A 16,098-nucleotide genomic window follows, 5' to 3' on the forward strand; every position below is an offset into this window, starting at 1 on the left:
GTAAAATATTCAATCAAAGTTTGAATATTGTACCATGGTAGCTCCACGATTTTACCCACCCTATTGCACCATCTCTGATTGAAACAGAATTTGGTTACAACCTTACATTTTCTCTTTCGTAAAAGAGAGTCCTGTTGAGAGCTACAGATAAGCCAAAATGATGTACTGGAATGTCAGTCCTTCTAGAACCTATCCTAACAGTAATCAAACGTTTTCGCTCCGCAATGCTGGACGGTTTTAAGAACATAGAAAATCTATTATCAATTACCCTTTATGACATACAACACCCAAGGAGTATTTTTCGAAAATTGGTAAAAATTGGTTCACCATGGTTCGACAAAGACCTCTCAGCTGTTTTTGTCATTTGACGGGTTTTCAATATATTTAATGTGTTCTAGAATCTGTGGTGGTCGAAGAGCGAAAATCCCTATTATTCTTCTTTGAGAACATCGTTTCATCCTGTCTTAAAGAATAAGCTACGAGAAAGCGCTTTGCAACCATGAAACAAAGCTATTTGGTAATTTATACTCATAGGATTTTATGGATTAAAAATAAAAGGCCGGGGTAAAGAAAGTAGGGCGAGAAAGGAGGCGGTGGATCTTAAACATTGCTGCAGAAAACACTGTGCGGAAAGGTGAAAGGAAGAGCAATCCCAGGTCTTTGGCCTCTTATCAAGTAAGAAAATCTTAACATTAATTTCTCATTGCCATCAGGCTGCTTACTGTAATGAGCGAGCTTCGGATGTTCCCTCTTAAACTAACGTGCTGAGTGAATTACTTTCCTGCCGTGAAATGCCTCGCTCCCTTAACCAAACTTCCGTCTCTCTACCGTGTGCCCAATAGGTCTAAAACTTATCGAATTGAAAAAGATGAAATTTAAAAGTAATTATTTAAAACCGAAAATTTCCTAAAACAACAGGAACATTGACCTTATTCCCAATGAGCTTCCTCGACGGTCACTGATCTACAGTAATGAATATCCCCATGAACAAACATCAATTCTTAAAAAGTTTGAACTGATTGATGTATTTTAAGAATAAAATCAGGTCATAATAGTTCAAAGCCCGGTATGAGCTTTAATCGGTGTTAACGGGAGTAATTCCCACATATTAATTTTGATCAATTACTAACTTACAATTAGTAACTTAATGATACAATAGTCTCGTTCTAGGTCAAATATAATGCAAACCATTGCAAACTATGATCATTTTAAGTTTACTGGGGGCGTTTAAACAAGAAGGATTATAAATATCTGGACAGTTTGGATGGCGAGAATTTTTTTTCTCGATTGTTCGCACATGTTAACCTTTGTGAAGAAACGCTCGGACTTTCTTGACCAGATTTTGTCCCAGATTTAAATAGTGTGACTATGTGAGCGCAGAAATGCATCAGTTACTTATGACTGTTCCAAGTCCATTTCGGTATTTATAGACTTTGAAATCGCGAAAGGATTCAAACACACAACGCACAGCAAATAGTCGCGATCATTTAAAAAAAAGGAAGAAGAATTGCGATTTGCATCGGGTTCTTGAACATTTTCGGTCCAAACACGCCAAAAAAAAAAAAAATGAAAGAAAAATCAATCGCGATTGTAAATTTTATTTCCATGTTTTCTGTTTTCTATTTTCGTGTTTGACCTTTCAGGAAAAGGTAAACGATAGAAATCATGCAGGCATTCATTTCATAACATTCAAACTATTTTTTAAACGGAATTCTCTAGTGATATGACAAACCCTGAGAACGTAATAATTTGTTGTGCTATGGTAATTAACAATTGGAAATGTTGTGCAAAGTAAACCATATCCTACTCTTCACTTGTTGACAGAAACTTTCGTTTGTAGTCACGAATTAGGATAGAATGTGTGGAAGTCTAATTAGCTTAAAATACTCGCGTATGTCAGCGCCTGTACATTAATGTATGCTCATCGTGTACCTCTTACTCAGTATGACGTTGAATTGGAACAACAAAACAATTAATTTGGAGCTCCTGAACAAACAAACTATACCAATTTGTCGTTCCCGGCTTCTGTTACAAAATGCTGTTCGTAAACTTTTGTATGACTTTACACACGAGTTTTTAGGTATTATACATGCTGTCTAAATTGGGTCTTCAGGCTTGTGCACTCTAAGAATTCGAATGTTAAATCAACATTTGAAGGTTAGAGAGTGACAACCTTTTCCAAATGTTACATCCAACCTTGTATAAAGCTAAATCCAACATTTTAAGTGTTGTTGAATAGAACCATTTAAAGTGGTAAATGCAACATTTAGAAAAGTTGTCACTCCTCCAACTTTTCAAACGTTAAGAAAACTTTCCTTTTTTTGAGTGTGTAGTCTTTAGTATTATGAAACGGCCTCCTAAAAAAAATCCTTAGTGGACATGTCTGGAGGTGGTTAACATAATCTAAAAGTAATGTTGGTAAGATGATTCTTATTCAATACCGAACATAATGTTTCATAGCGAAATATTACACCACTCATCTTATGATTATCTATTCCTTGTCAATATTGCTATTATTGCTCTTTGAATAATTGTTAAGTTCATGATATCATTTTCAATGGTGGGGGGTGATCTTCTATTCTAGCAAATTTTGTTAGCGTATATTTAATACTATAGAGAGCTTCCGCGGAACACTTTTACATACAACATAACAAAGGGTGTGGAAAAAACACGTGTACATTGATCTCAAGATCTCCATTTATGTTTATCAGTCATTCGTCTTCGAAAATGCCACTTTTTGTAACGTCGTGCGCACTTGACTCTATCCCACTGGCATAATCCTATCGGGAAATAAAAGATGACGAAAACATATTTATTTTGGGAAAAGAACAATCATTTCTATAATTCATAGTTTACATGACAGAAGTAAGCGTTGCATAATACTCTCGTTGTCATGGATCTAGAATGACCTTCAAGTTACTTATGTTAGCTCTGATTTCCTCTAAGGAAAGAACCCTTTTCCGTAGGTTCCAAAGCGATGACATGGTACGTTCTCCGTTCTCTTTCCCTACTCTCTCCTTACTATCTCTCCCTCTCTCTTTAAACGGCTCACATGAATAAATTTAAGGGTTAAGTCAGAAAGCATAACTGATGCATTACATGTATTCCTAAGTCTCGCTTAGTTTTGCTTTCTCTCTTTCTCCCATCTCCCTGCGCACTATCATACACACACACCCCCTCACACACAGATTGCCAAAGTGGGGACGTGTGTTTGTGGTCAAACACACATACACACCCTCTAATTCAATCCTCTAATCATGCTAATCGGGCTCATTTTCGGACATAACGTGAGCACACCTGTAGCTCGCTATCCGGGGACGCTTCCTACCCCCTACATGCACTGCTTGAGTCTGTAATTGGGCATCCCCGGTTACAGGAGTTCCAGGTTGGTGTGTAAAATGTAACAAAATGTCCCAAGAAGTAGATCATTACAACTAACGCACCCACGCACACACTCACATACCCACAAAACACACGCACCCTCACACTTAAAGGAGAATGAAACCATTGAAACAAGATAGCCTGTGTGAAAACAGAAAAATCAAAGAAACAGATCAACGAAAGTTTGAGAAAAATCGGACAAATAATGAGAAAGTTATGAGCATTTGAATATTGCGATCACTAATGCTATGGAGATAGCAAATTGGCAATGCGACAAAGATGTGTGATGTCACTTGTGAACAACTCTCCCCATTACTTTAGTGTATATTTCACTAGAATTGCCTCTTTTATCACATCTATCCATAAATCATGTGTTCTGTTTACAGGAGGGCATGTAATACATATTTTTTTAAGAATACATCATGGATAAAGAGTTTGTATCATCATTAGAAAAAGCAAAAAGAGACATTTTGAGGGTATTTTATAGTCCACCAAAGGGAAGATGTTCATCAGTGATATCACACATCCTTGTCGCATCCTTGTGAGGATCACCATAGCATTAGTGATTGCAATATTCAAATGCTCATGACTTTCTCACTATTTGTCCGATTTTTCTCAAACTTTCTTTATTCTTATTCTTTGATTTTTCTGTTTCTACACAAGCCTATTTGTTCCAAAGGTTTCATTCCCCTTTAAAGGTCTTAGTATGACCTATCTATCCATAACATTTGAATAAGTTGTAGGGTATAATATGTTCGAAAGCATCCCCACTCTATCTCTCTCCACACACAAACACACACCCACGCGCGCTATCTTTCTATCTCTCTCCTCTCCCACTTTTACATGTTACATGTATCCATCTGTCTCTCTACCTATCTAACGAAGCTTGCATCTCTCAACATTGGCTTCTCTCTTTTTCTATTTCTCACCCCCACCATAGCTTAATATTTTTTCTCTACATTGTAGAAAATAATCAATACCGTGTCTCAGATGTTGTTTCATGTGGATATATAATGCCATAAAAGCTAAATTACATATTTCATTCAAAGGGACAATATGGAAGTCTGATGTAAAAAAAAAAAAAAAAAAAACTGATGCACATTTATGTACAATCAGTTGGACTAAAATTATATACAATCCGTAGACAAGTCGGAAAAAAGATTGAAGTTGACAACTTAAAGCTGCCTCGTACCTTCACCAGGGACACCAATGTATTACATACATAATTTTGTTTCGAAGGTATTTCTAGGAGTTTTATTGGTTATATTCTTGATGCCTTGACTCCGTCATTAATTAGGACCAATATCAAATAACTGAATAACATCCGGCATCGCTGAACATGCTTAAGGGTTTGAAATGATGCACATAAAGTGCGCCCCCTGTCTATTCCCCTGGTATAGACAAATAATCGAGGTGTTATATACAATTTTATTTCAAATGAACTACTATTTAATTATCTAGATTCATTCCTTGGCACTAATTACACACTCTCAGAACAGCAAAGCACTATATAACATGTATGTACAATTCACTATATTTTGTATCGTCACGATCAATATAGTGCTAAACCCAATTTGGGTTGGATATAACCAAACCTATAATGAAAGAGGATTAGGAAAATTAATTATGACAACTGCTCTCTTGTCTCATTTGTTTTTATATTTCAAAACATTCAAAACGCAAACTATAATAATAAAAAAAAGAATGCACACTGCAAAAACTCCGGTGTTGATTTAACACCGCCCGGAATCTATATTTGTCCACACCAGAGAGGTATTGAAACAACACCAGTTTGGAATCAAAACGATGCTGTTTTTATACTATTTGGTGTTGTATAAACACCTATCTGGTGTTGGACCAAAATAAAACTGGTGTTGTTTAACACTTCTCTGGTGTGGACATATATAGATTCCGGGATGGTGTTAAATCAACACCAGAGTTTTCCCAGTACACTAACCAATGTTTGGTTTACCATCTCTTCAGCTGTGAACACAAGTTAGGTCCTATCTAAATTATATACAAGAGGGTATCCAATGAAGCATATGCAATTTCAATTTCGTTATTCCATCAAAATTAATCTAAAATGTTGACGGGTGGGTCATTTAGGATGTTCAGAGCTGGATGATGTAACTGTTGCTACTTCGGACAAACGTGATAGCTTGTCCTACCTAGCCGTATCAAAAAGAAATCTAATCCGTTTGCCAGTGCTGCCTACGAATATGAAAGTGAAAAGTGGCATCTTGTTAATATGTTGATCCTTAATATCTTTCCAGTTTTATCACTTTCTCTCTCTCACTCGCTCCGCATCTCTCTCTACATAACCTTCCATGCATCAGCGCTTGAATGTGTTATCATGTATGTAACCATGGCAACAATGTTTCCGTACAACCAACTTCCTCTCCCGTTTTGCTGTCTGTAATACACTGCTCAGTCTAGTCGCAATGGCGGATTTAAATTAGGCCAATGTCGATGATGCAGGCCCTAAAGAACTGGAAAGTAATCATTCACTAAGTTTGTTATAAACAAAATTTAGGAAGGTAATTGAGTTATAAAACTCGCTTCTATATTTATAACTATCCAACACAAAAGACGCATCGTATCAGGAGTTTTATATAGGAGGCAATTTATGTTTATTACTTTTACATGTAATCTTGGCATGTATTTACTGAAGTATTTATTTATGAATAGTTTTCATGTAGTTTCTGTAGGTTTCAAATTGTTTATAGCTACAAACTACTGGTCCCAGTTATTAAGATTTTTTTTTAACAAACAGGTTAAACAGGGGGGGCGGGGGGGGGGGTATATAAGCTCCCATGCTTAGTCATTTCTAGCTATGTTATTGGAAATTGTATTGTAAAAGGAAACCACTCTAAAATATTGATAATAAAAATGGTCATAATAATGTTGATATATATAAGTAGATTGAAAAGAAATAATATAAAACTAAGTAATAAAAAAAATGTAAAATTTGAAAATGATAAATAAACAAGTTTTATAAATGCATAAATTTTACGAATAAATAAACAAAATCTTAAATAAATAGGAAAAAAATAATGAAGGGATGAATGAATGAATAAATTAATAAAAGAAACAATATTGTCGAATCTAAATAAAATGCACACCCAAGAAAGACAGTGCGTGTAAATAAACTATGGATGGACCTTACTTTAGAACGATGAGCCGCGTGATAATTATCCAATGACCTTATATCAATCAGCGGTTTTACAGGAAAGCCAGGATATACCGGCTGAATTAAGCTCACGACAGATCCAGACTGTCATACAATGACCAATCAATTCCTTACTTCACTCTCCTAGGAGACGTTCCGTTGAGGTAATAATGGGATTAATACACTGTACAAGGTTTCTTAGTCTCTTATTATTACATGGGCCAACGGGGGCCCTAGCCCCTGCAATACCACCATGTGCACTAAGCAATCTTAAGACCGTCGGCTTTATGTTAACACGGTTGTTATTCTTGACTTTTCGAATAGATTTTTGGAGCAAACGTGAGACGGACCTGACCAACGACAGACTCGCACTAGTTGGACCTGCACACACAGACCCGAAAAAATACTGATCGCAACCAAGTCCCAACTACATGTACACAAACATATTCATTTCAAAAGAAATATTTCCAAGCAGTAAAAGCATACCTGATTTGATTAGTAGCCCTTAGTATAAAACTAGGCTGGACCACTGAAAAAGCAAAATATGATACCCGGGTATACATGATTGTAAGGACTATGTGGGGCCGAGGACACCCTATGGAGTTGACGTGGTTGGGTGAAAATGGAACTTTTAGCACCATAATTTCACTACAATAAGAAGCAATTAGTTTAGAATGGGCAAATTCTTCTTTACACTTGATAAATAAAAAATGCCAAAAAGAAATGCCAAATGTTAGTTGGACACATAATTACCCTAATGGATTATATTTACCAAATATTTTTTTAGAGTGTAGGTACGGGATTTCACTACATACAGGAGTACATACAATAGGGGGACAGTAAATTATAACACTATGTTTTCTTTCCCTTGTGATTACAAGTAATGCTGTTAGCATGAATTATACGTTCCTTTCATTTAATATATAACACATTTCCTCGTACATGTAGTACATGGTACTAAAAATAGGTAGACACAGTCATGACAGTGAGCATTTTCTGTACAGCCTTCTAAATTTTGGAGTCCTCATGTGTAACGCCTACAAAGTGTTCAGTGTTCTATATCAATCGAATGCATGTGTCTACTTTAATCCCTCCCCGCCTACCCCAAGGGACGCGTGTGTCAAAATGTGGTTTGCCTTTTCCTGAACTTCAGTTTCCTTTCTTCGTGTACCTCCATCTTAAAGCTATTGGTTAAATAACAGAAGACGTTACAATGGTTAACAGTACACTGATCCTTAATATGACGGTGAAATGTTTCTTATCATATGGCAATTCTTTGATAACACTATCAATTTTGATATTGTGATCTTCAAAGAAGATCTAAATGCATTCGTTTTCTCTGTACACAATTGCAAAGCACTCCTTATTTGAACTTAATCTCATAGAATATGCTTAGAAACGCTTAACATCTTTGAACATTTCCGCGGGTCTTGTTCCTACAAGAATTTGAATAAAGTTATAAGAAAGTCGCAACATATTCAAATTCAAATTGTTTTATTCTCTCAGTAAAACCTTTACATAAAAAGAAATATAATACAAAGTAAAAATACATGTATTACAAATCGGTGTAAAAGACTAAAAATCGCATTAGCGTTAAGAATCATACTGAGGGGTAGCAGCCAAAAAGGAAAAAAATCCTTATAATTAGGCCGACCCATTATTAATATTATGGCCACTGTTGGGAAAGTAGTACCCTCTTTCTTATAAGGTTTAAGTTAAAAGAAGGCATTGTCACATAAGAGCCAAAGTAGAAAAAAAACATAATCATCTTTAGGGTTAAAGTTGAGAAAATATAGGCATCTTAGGGCTATAGTTCAGTACCAAATAGTACTATCATCACAAGACTATAGTAAAAAAAAATCGTGATAATTTCATTGGGCGAAGATTTAAAAAAAAATATTCATTTGAGGTCTCATGTTAAAACCTATCGTCATCTTATAGACATGATAGAGTTTAAGTTGAAAAAAGTACAATCACCCTAGAAGTAAAAAAATAAAATAAAATTCCCATCGGAAAGTTTCTGGTCAGTAGCATTCGAACATGAAATGTATCATTAAATAATATCTTCTTAACGATACCAAGTTTATCTACCACACTGTTTAAATCAGAAATAAAATCTTCTTGAAATTCAACATCATCCTTTTCCGGAGAATTGAGGTAAGCACTTTAGGTGAGGGTAGTGTTTGAAACAATCTTCATTTTAAGGCTAAAGGCTAAAAAATATGTAAACATTGTCATAATTATTTAGGAACAAGGCATATATCTCGATGTGTTTTTATTTGTACTAAACCTTCAAAGGTTCAAGGTTTGGTCCATTGTATATAATCTTGAAGCGTTTACCGTAGATCTCTTCTTCTTCCTTAAAAAATATAGTTAAAAGATGATTTTTATTCATTTTGGTACATTCCTATGTAATTCAAAATACATCGGAATGATAATGAACGCTTGAAAATTGACAATAGTTGGCATTAATATTTCAACTATTTTCCCCTCTGCATGAATCATTTCTAACATCTATAACTAATTTGAGCTTTTGCCAATTCATATAATAAAAATCTTTTTATGATTGTTAAGACAAAACCAGCACATCCATGTATGATGTGATATAATGATAACAATAAAATTTACACATGCATGGTAGTCACTTAAGCTAAAGCTGATATTGCACTGTCTAAACATATGTTCTCATTTATAGATTTATCTGAACGTATTCTGTTGTACTAAATTATCTGAAGTTATTCCGATGTACTAGTAAGATCAGAAAAGTCCATTTATGTTAGTTAAAAATAGAAGATTTATTAATCTTAATTATTCAAGAAAATTATCCTTCCTTTTCCATGTAGCAAAGCTATAAACAGTATGTGTATTTTTGTCAAATTTGCATTGAATGAATGAAATACATAAAAAACCTTTGTTATGTAAACATGGTGAAATGTTGACCATGATCATGTATTTCATTATTAAAATGTTTTCTTGATAAAAAAATACTCTCTCCAAAAGAAACGCACGATCCTATTCGCCTTCCCTCTTCTGCAGGACACTATGCCAGACTTGCCTCGCCTCCCAACGTTACCGGTGGGGACGCCCGCATCATGACCCCGAACTTGAAGCTGACGGATGGCGTGGCCGAACTGTCCTTTTACTACCACATGTTTGATCCTATTCCAAGTGACTTCAAAGGCACTATCAACGTGTATGGGTGTAACAGAGATCTGGTGTGGAGCCGGTCGGTGAACCTCGGGAACTTCTGGGTGAAGGCTACCATTAAGTTGTCATGCGATTCGCCATTCAGGGTGAGTTTGACAGTGCAAAATGTTCAAATTGATCTAAATTCATGAGACATTTGTTTTATTTAAAAATAATAAACACGTTGTTGTTCTTTCTTTTTATCTAATTCAAAAAGCCCAACTTCATTCTTAAATCTACTCCTCTTCGCACATTCTAAATCTACACACACACACACACACCCTCTCACACATACAGACACATATTTTTACATGCAATAGATGTAAAAGACTTGTCACTACTGTTGTGTGTTACTTTTTACACTTATACATAAATTGCCATCCCCACACAAGCACACAAACACACTCCACACACACATGTATACACCTTCACCCACGCACACACACACACACACACATATATATATACACACACACGTACAACTGTGTATGTATGCTTCTGTTAATATGAAATGGATACAATTTTATTCCCTACGAGTGAATTTCCCGTGATGAAAATAAACAGTATTTGTTTTATTAAATAATCATGTTCTATAAAGACCTCATTTTATTACTCCCAAAATATCTATATGCATTTGTTGTGGGATCCGTCATCACCTCATTTAGCACCCAATTCAGAAAGATACTCGAATTTGAAAGATCAAAATATGAAACCGATATCAAAAAGCAAATACATGACGTCATCAACACCTGATTGTGAGAAGTTATACATATTTCCTGAAAACGGACTTATAGAGAAATCCCAAATCAAATATCCCAAGCCCGAGAGGATCCTATAAATCTGGTAAATCAGCTCATCTTGGAGTTCAAGATTATTTATAGCATGGCCATGCAGTGCCAGGAGATGAAGTAATACGGGTTTTAGGAGCGGCAAGATATTTCTTCTTCTACTTCTCCCCGTTCGAGGCCCAGCCGTTTCCTGTAAACGCTGCAGTGCTCTCCATACTACATACTGCAGGTCTTCGTGTCTCTTGTGTATTGGCTCGACTAACTCCCTTCCTTTCTCAGTATAATAATAGGTCATCATGACTACATGTGATAGGTTTTTCAAAGCTTATATCTTAAGCGAAAAAACCCAATAGTGATGTTTGATTAGACTTTGTGGAGTCAAGGGTATATTAAGTGTGTTTCGATTGGTTAATGGATCTGTGGAAAGTCCTATGGCGGGTAAGTAACTAACGATATGTTTATCATTCTCATTTGACATTAGAATATCAATAACGTGATTAAGATGAAGGTTAAAATTGCCGCATTTTAAACCGATTGACCTGTATTCTTGACTCTGGATTCTCTCAGTGTGCTCGCCTCTACGCCCGTATTTCGTATGTTTCTCAAAGCTTGTCCACATGCTTCAACAACAATGAAAACTATCGTGGTAATTTTCTCAAAACAGGTTTAAATAGTTTCGTCACTGCAAGCATGGGCGGAAATGACAGGGGGGACGCGTCCCCCCTACCATTTTGGGAAAGGGGGGAACATAATATCAAATGTCCCCCCTCTGTAGTCTTTTATTATAGAAAAAATACAATTAAAAATCGAAATTATACACATGCATTGTATCCTCGAATTTCGAAATATATATAAAACAGATGGATAGGCAAAAAAGGCATACCGGCCCGACTATTCTCGAACTCGCATCTAGCCCTATATACATGATATATGCCAGCAAAAGAGTGATAACATTGCTGACATCGATGGCCATTGTCAATTTCATAACTAATAAAACTTACGAAAAAAGAATATCGCCCCTGGAAACATATGAGTAAATTTAGTGTATAAATGATAGACGAGAATGTTCCATACCACATAAAAACACACTTTTGTTAAACCAATTCATTTTCCCTTTATTCCAAATTTACCTAGAATATAAGAATATTTGTTCGCATACTCAGTAAAAAGAATAGTTTTCATGAGTTATGATTAATCCTTCGCAGTTAATTATAACTATGTTTTATTCCCCAAAATAAGTTTTTAATTAAGGAGACTTATAATCCATTTTTACACAAAATTCCTGCCGTACGTGGGAGAGGTCATCATAGGTAGATCCATGGGGTGAAGCGGCGGCCCGCCCCCTTTTGGCGGCGTAAAATAGGAAGGTGAGGAGAAAAATAAGAAGAAAGATAGGACGAGCAAGAAAATTAAATCATAAAAGGGGAGAGGGATAATTGAAAAAAAATTCAGGTCATTGTATAAAAATAAAAAAAAATCGCTTGCGCTTTGCGTTAACACACAGCCATCTCTTTATTTCAAAACATGCTTAACACTATTTCACTTTTTAGATCGAAATTTATGAAATCCAATCATTTATTTATGTATTATTTATTATCTATTTATTAAAATATCTTTATACAGGATAACAGGCTCAGATTGACTGTGTTTCAGCCTGGTCCTGTTAACATAAAATAACAATATGTACATAATAGTAATGAGTGAATTCAATAACATTTCAAATCAGAATTTTCACTAATTTAGATAGATATCCATCTTTCTCATAATTTCATAGGTTTAAATCTTTAAACAGAATTAGCTCGCGTTTTGCGCTCGCATTGTTTATTGAGATAAACTGCTTGATCTTTATTTTGAAATTGCTTAAAGATCTAGTTTTCAGATCTGAATAGAAATGAAATTCATTTCGCGCTCGCATCAGTAATATGGCTGAGTCAGATACTATCCTGTTTATTGCTATAAGGTGAAAAGAAAATAAATTTCTTGGTCAGAAAATAAAATAGAAATAAACAGCATACGCTTCGCGCTCACATTTATTAAAATTTAGTTAGATAGCTACCCTGTCTTTGATTTTAAATATGCTAATAAGACCAATTTTTAGGCCGGAAATTACATATCTTCAGCACACACTTCGCGCTCGAATCTAATATTGTTTAGTAAAATTCCTATCCTGTTCATGATTTGAAAAAGTGTTACGATTGTCCAGTTTATAGGTTGAAAATTAAAAAAAACTTTCAGCTCGCGCTTCGCGCTCGCATTGTTTAGATTCCTATCCTTTTCATATTTTTTTAAGTACTAAGAATGTCCAATATTTAGGTTAGAAAATCAAAACCTTTCTCCTCTTGCTTCGCGTTCGCATTAATTGTTTAGATTCCTATCCTGTCCATAATTTTGTTTTAAAGTACTAAGAATGTCATGTATTTAGGTTGGAAAAAAACTTTCAGCTCGCGCTTCACGCTTGCATTAATTGTTTAGATTCCAATCCTGTTCATGATTTTTTCATAATCATAAGAATGTCCAGTTTTTAGGTTGGAAAATCACAAACTTAAGCTTGCGCTCGCATCTAATATTTACTGACATTCCTATTATGTTCATGATTTGAAAAAGTGTTACGAATGTTCAGTTTTTAGGTAATTTCTAGCCTGTTCATGATTTGAAAAAGTGTGACAAATGTCCAGTTTTTAGGTTGCAAAATAAAAAACTTTCAGCTCGCGCTTCGCGCTCGAATTATTTATTGAGGCTTTTCATCTTTAGTCAGAAATACCTCCCCTCTTCGAAATGTATATATATATACATGTATGTGTGTGATGTGTGTTTGAGTTAGTAACTCTGTAGAACATAAAAACGGAAAACTCAATTGTGTCCCCCTACCTTTAAGGAGAAATTTCCGCCCATGACTGCAGGTACTAAACTTAAACCAGAGTTCTAAAAACGAGCCATAATTTCAAATTTCAATCACCATTACCCTGTAACGTTTAGGCTAAACCACCTGCGTTAGGACATGCATATTCATTTCCCAGTTCGTTTATTTCCATACATTTCTTTTAAGATTGAAACCTCCTGTATAAGGATAGAGTCGCACATTACAGAATCAAATCATAAGTATATATTGTGTGCTGTAAACATCGATGTGGCATTCATTTTTTAAATATTGAAAAAGATTAGCAGATTTATTTCCGTGTTCTTGTTAAAATATAATAATCGAAACTTCAAACTTAAAATAATTTGACAAAAATCTGTTTTTTTGTGTTGCAGTCTTTCGTTTTAGAAAAAGTCATGCGAACTTTTAAGAACAAAATCGGGTAAAACCCTCGTCATGAAAATCACAGGATATTGGGTCGTTATACATGCCAAAGTGTTATTTTAGATTAGATACAAAGGAGAAGCCATGTTTTCTTGATGAGAATCTTTCCATATTTCCTCTGATTTTTTTAAAATTTCTTTATCTATTCATTATTGATAGTCATTCACTGTTATACACATGTACTGTTATCATGGAAAACCGGAGAGCTTTTCTAACATTATACATTACTAGAAGACCGACACTTTGCCTCAATAAGCATTCTATTCCACACCCTGAAAATCGCCATATTATGCATAGCTACGTAGTCGCTATCGCTATTGATTTTGATATCATTGTAATACAGTAAATGGATGTTTCTAAGCCAATGCATCATTGACGGTGCTTCAGTTATAATAATATATCCTTAATTAGTCCAGCAATTATTCCTCAGTCGAAAAAAATATTTAGACAGTTCTTTTACAGACTAGAATCAAATAGCGTTTTCCTTGTGAAAATTTTACACCTGCACAATTTTTTACAACTATATATTTTGCAGATCTGTGATTTAAACATTTTAGAGCTCATGTGTACATCACCCTTCAAGCAATATCATGGTTTAATAGACAATGTACATTGACGTCACTGCACCGCCACCTTAGAGGCTGAAGCCATTGCTTTGCATGCGTCGGTGATCTGCAGCTGGCGCATCACTGATAACTCTGTTTACGCGCATTCCTATATCCTCTGAGGGAGGGCGCTATATTGGATTATGACGACATGTGTATCAGGCATATAATCATATTGAATACAAGCTCCAATACGTTGAGGTGTTTTGGGAGGAAGTCAAGTTTAAGGATTATCTAAAGAACATAGAACGAATGTGGTCATATCAAATTAGATTGTAGAAAGTAATAATCATACTCTGATTGAAATCGTTCACCTCTGTAGAGCGTTTTGAAATTAGCATGATTAGAGTGAAAATGAACTACCTTGAACGATTACTTGCAGACGGGTCAAATCCAGACACCTGTCATTGAGCATGCCTACATTGTGATCAAAAGACTAATATCGCCGATGGGTTATAGAGAGTGCAGTGACCAAGGAAATAGTTTCATGACGAGGTTTGTCATTGATTGTAGCTGGCAAAGGTAAAAAGCTACCAAACAAATCCCTACATGTGGTCGATTGTCAATGAAGATCACTAAAAATGCGACTCGATAAGACAAGACAACTCATCGTGTGGTTAATAAATAATAATGAATATCATCGTGCTAATCAAATTAACTACACTCAATTTCCTCCATGTCCTAGTAACCTATAATGTAATTTAAATCGCAGCACCTACCAAGACACGGTCACTGTAACGCAAAGGTTTGTGATCGCTGTCGAATATGATTTAGTGGTGGTGCCGTGGCAGAGTGGTCTAAGGCGCCTGGCTATACATGAAAAAGTCCAGGGTTCGATTCCCGGCCGCGGCAGCTATTCCCGTGAGCAAGGCATTTAATCTACAATACTCTTTTATCCTGCTTCCAAATAAATGGAAATGCTATATACATTATTGGTAACTAGGTGTGAGCTTGTTTAAAAAAATTACATTTCTTTATTTATTTCTATTTTATTTATCAATTTTTATTTATTCATTATTATTATCATTATTTTTTTTTTTTGGGGGGGGGGAGTTCTTGGGCAGCGTTTTGAACAAACAGTTTTGAGTGTGATTGCCAACCTATTCCACATGTAATTTTTATTTTATTGGTGATTTCATTTTAAAGGTTTGATATACATTTTACTTAAACTGATTAAAAAAATGAATGAAATATCCGTATTTTGTATTCATCGACATGATTGATCTAATTATATTTGTTGATTACATTGATAAATATCTCATTATAGTAGTCCCATAGATTTAATATTGTGCATCGTTACAGTAAAAATACCTACTTCACACAAGATATCTGACATTGTTTGCGATATGAATTCAAAATCATATTAGGCACTTTCAGCGTTATACATTTTCGCTTTCAATACTATTCTATATCCGAGAGCATTCCCGCAAGGCGCCATTATTGACCCTCACCCGTTTGCATTGCTGAGAAGCAAAGCAATACCATTGGCTATTTATCATGTTTATGTTCGGCATATTCCAAAATTGTCTAGTAATTGTAATCTGTGCAGAATGGGGAGCCTGTCTTATAAGAAATGAAATGTTTCAAAGTGCAGGCCCGCTACTATTTTTTTTATGAGGATGAAGATTCGAGGGCATTGGGGCAGTGAATGCTAAAAAACCCTGTATG

The 16,098-nt window shown here is 35.2% G+C and overlaps 1 protein-coding gene across 2 annotated transcripts in view; it reads left to right on the forward strand.

Annotated features, from left to right (window-relative positions):
• LOC121431346 overlaps nucleotides 1–16,098 on the forward strand; it is a 49,169-nt gene that overhangs the window by 20,012 nt on the left and 13,059 nt on the right. For both annotated transcript variants that reach the window (XM_041628885.1, XM_041628886.1), the window contains one exon: nucleotides 9,587–9,843. In XM_041628885.1, coding sequence (XP_041484819.1) covers nucleotides 9,587–9,843 — 257 coding nt within the window. The remainder of the gene's footprint in view (nucleotides 1–9,586; nucleotides 9,844–16,098) is intronic.

This window comes from Lytechinus variegatus, chromosome 17 (genome assembly GCF_018143015.1).
Source record: "Lytechinus variegatus isolate NC3 chromosome 17, Lvar_3.0, whole genome shotgun sequence".
Taxonomy (NCBI): domain Eukaryota; kingdom Metazoa; phylum Echinodermata; class Echinoidea; order Temnopleuroida; family Toxopneustidae; genus Lytechinus; species Lytechinus variegatus.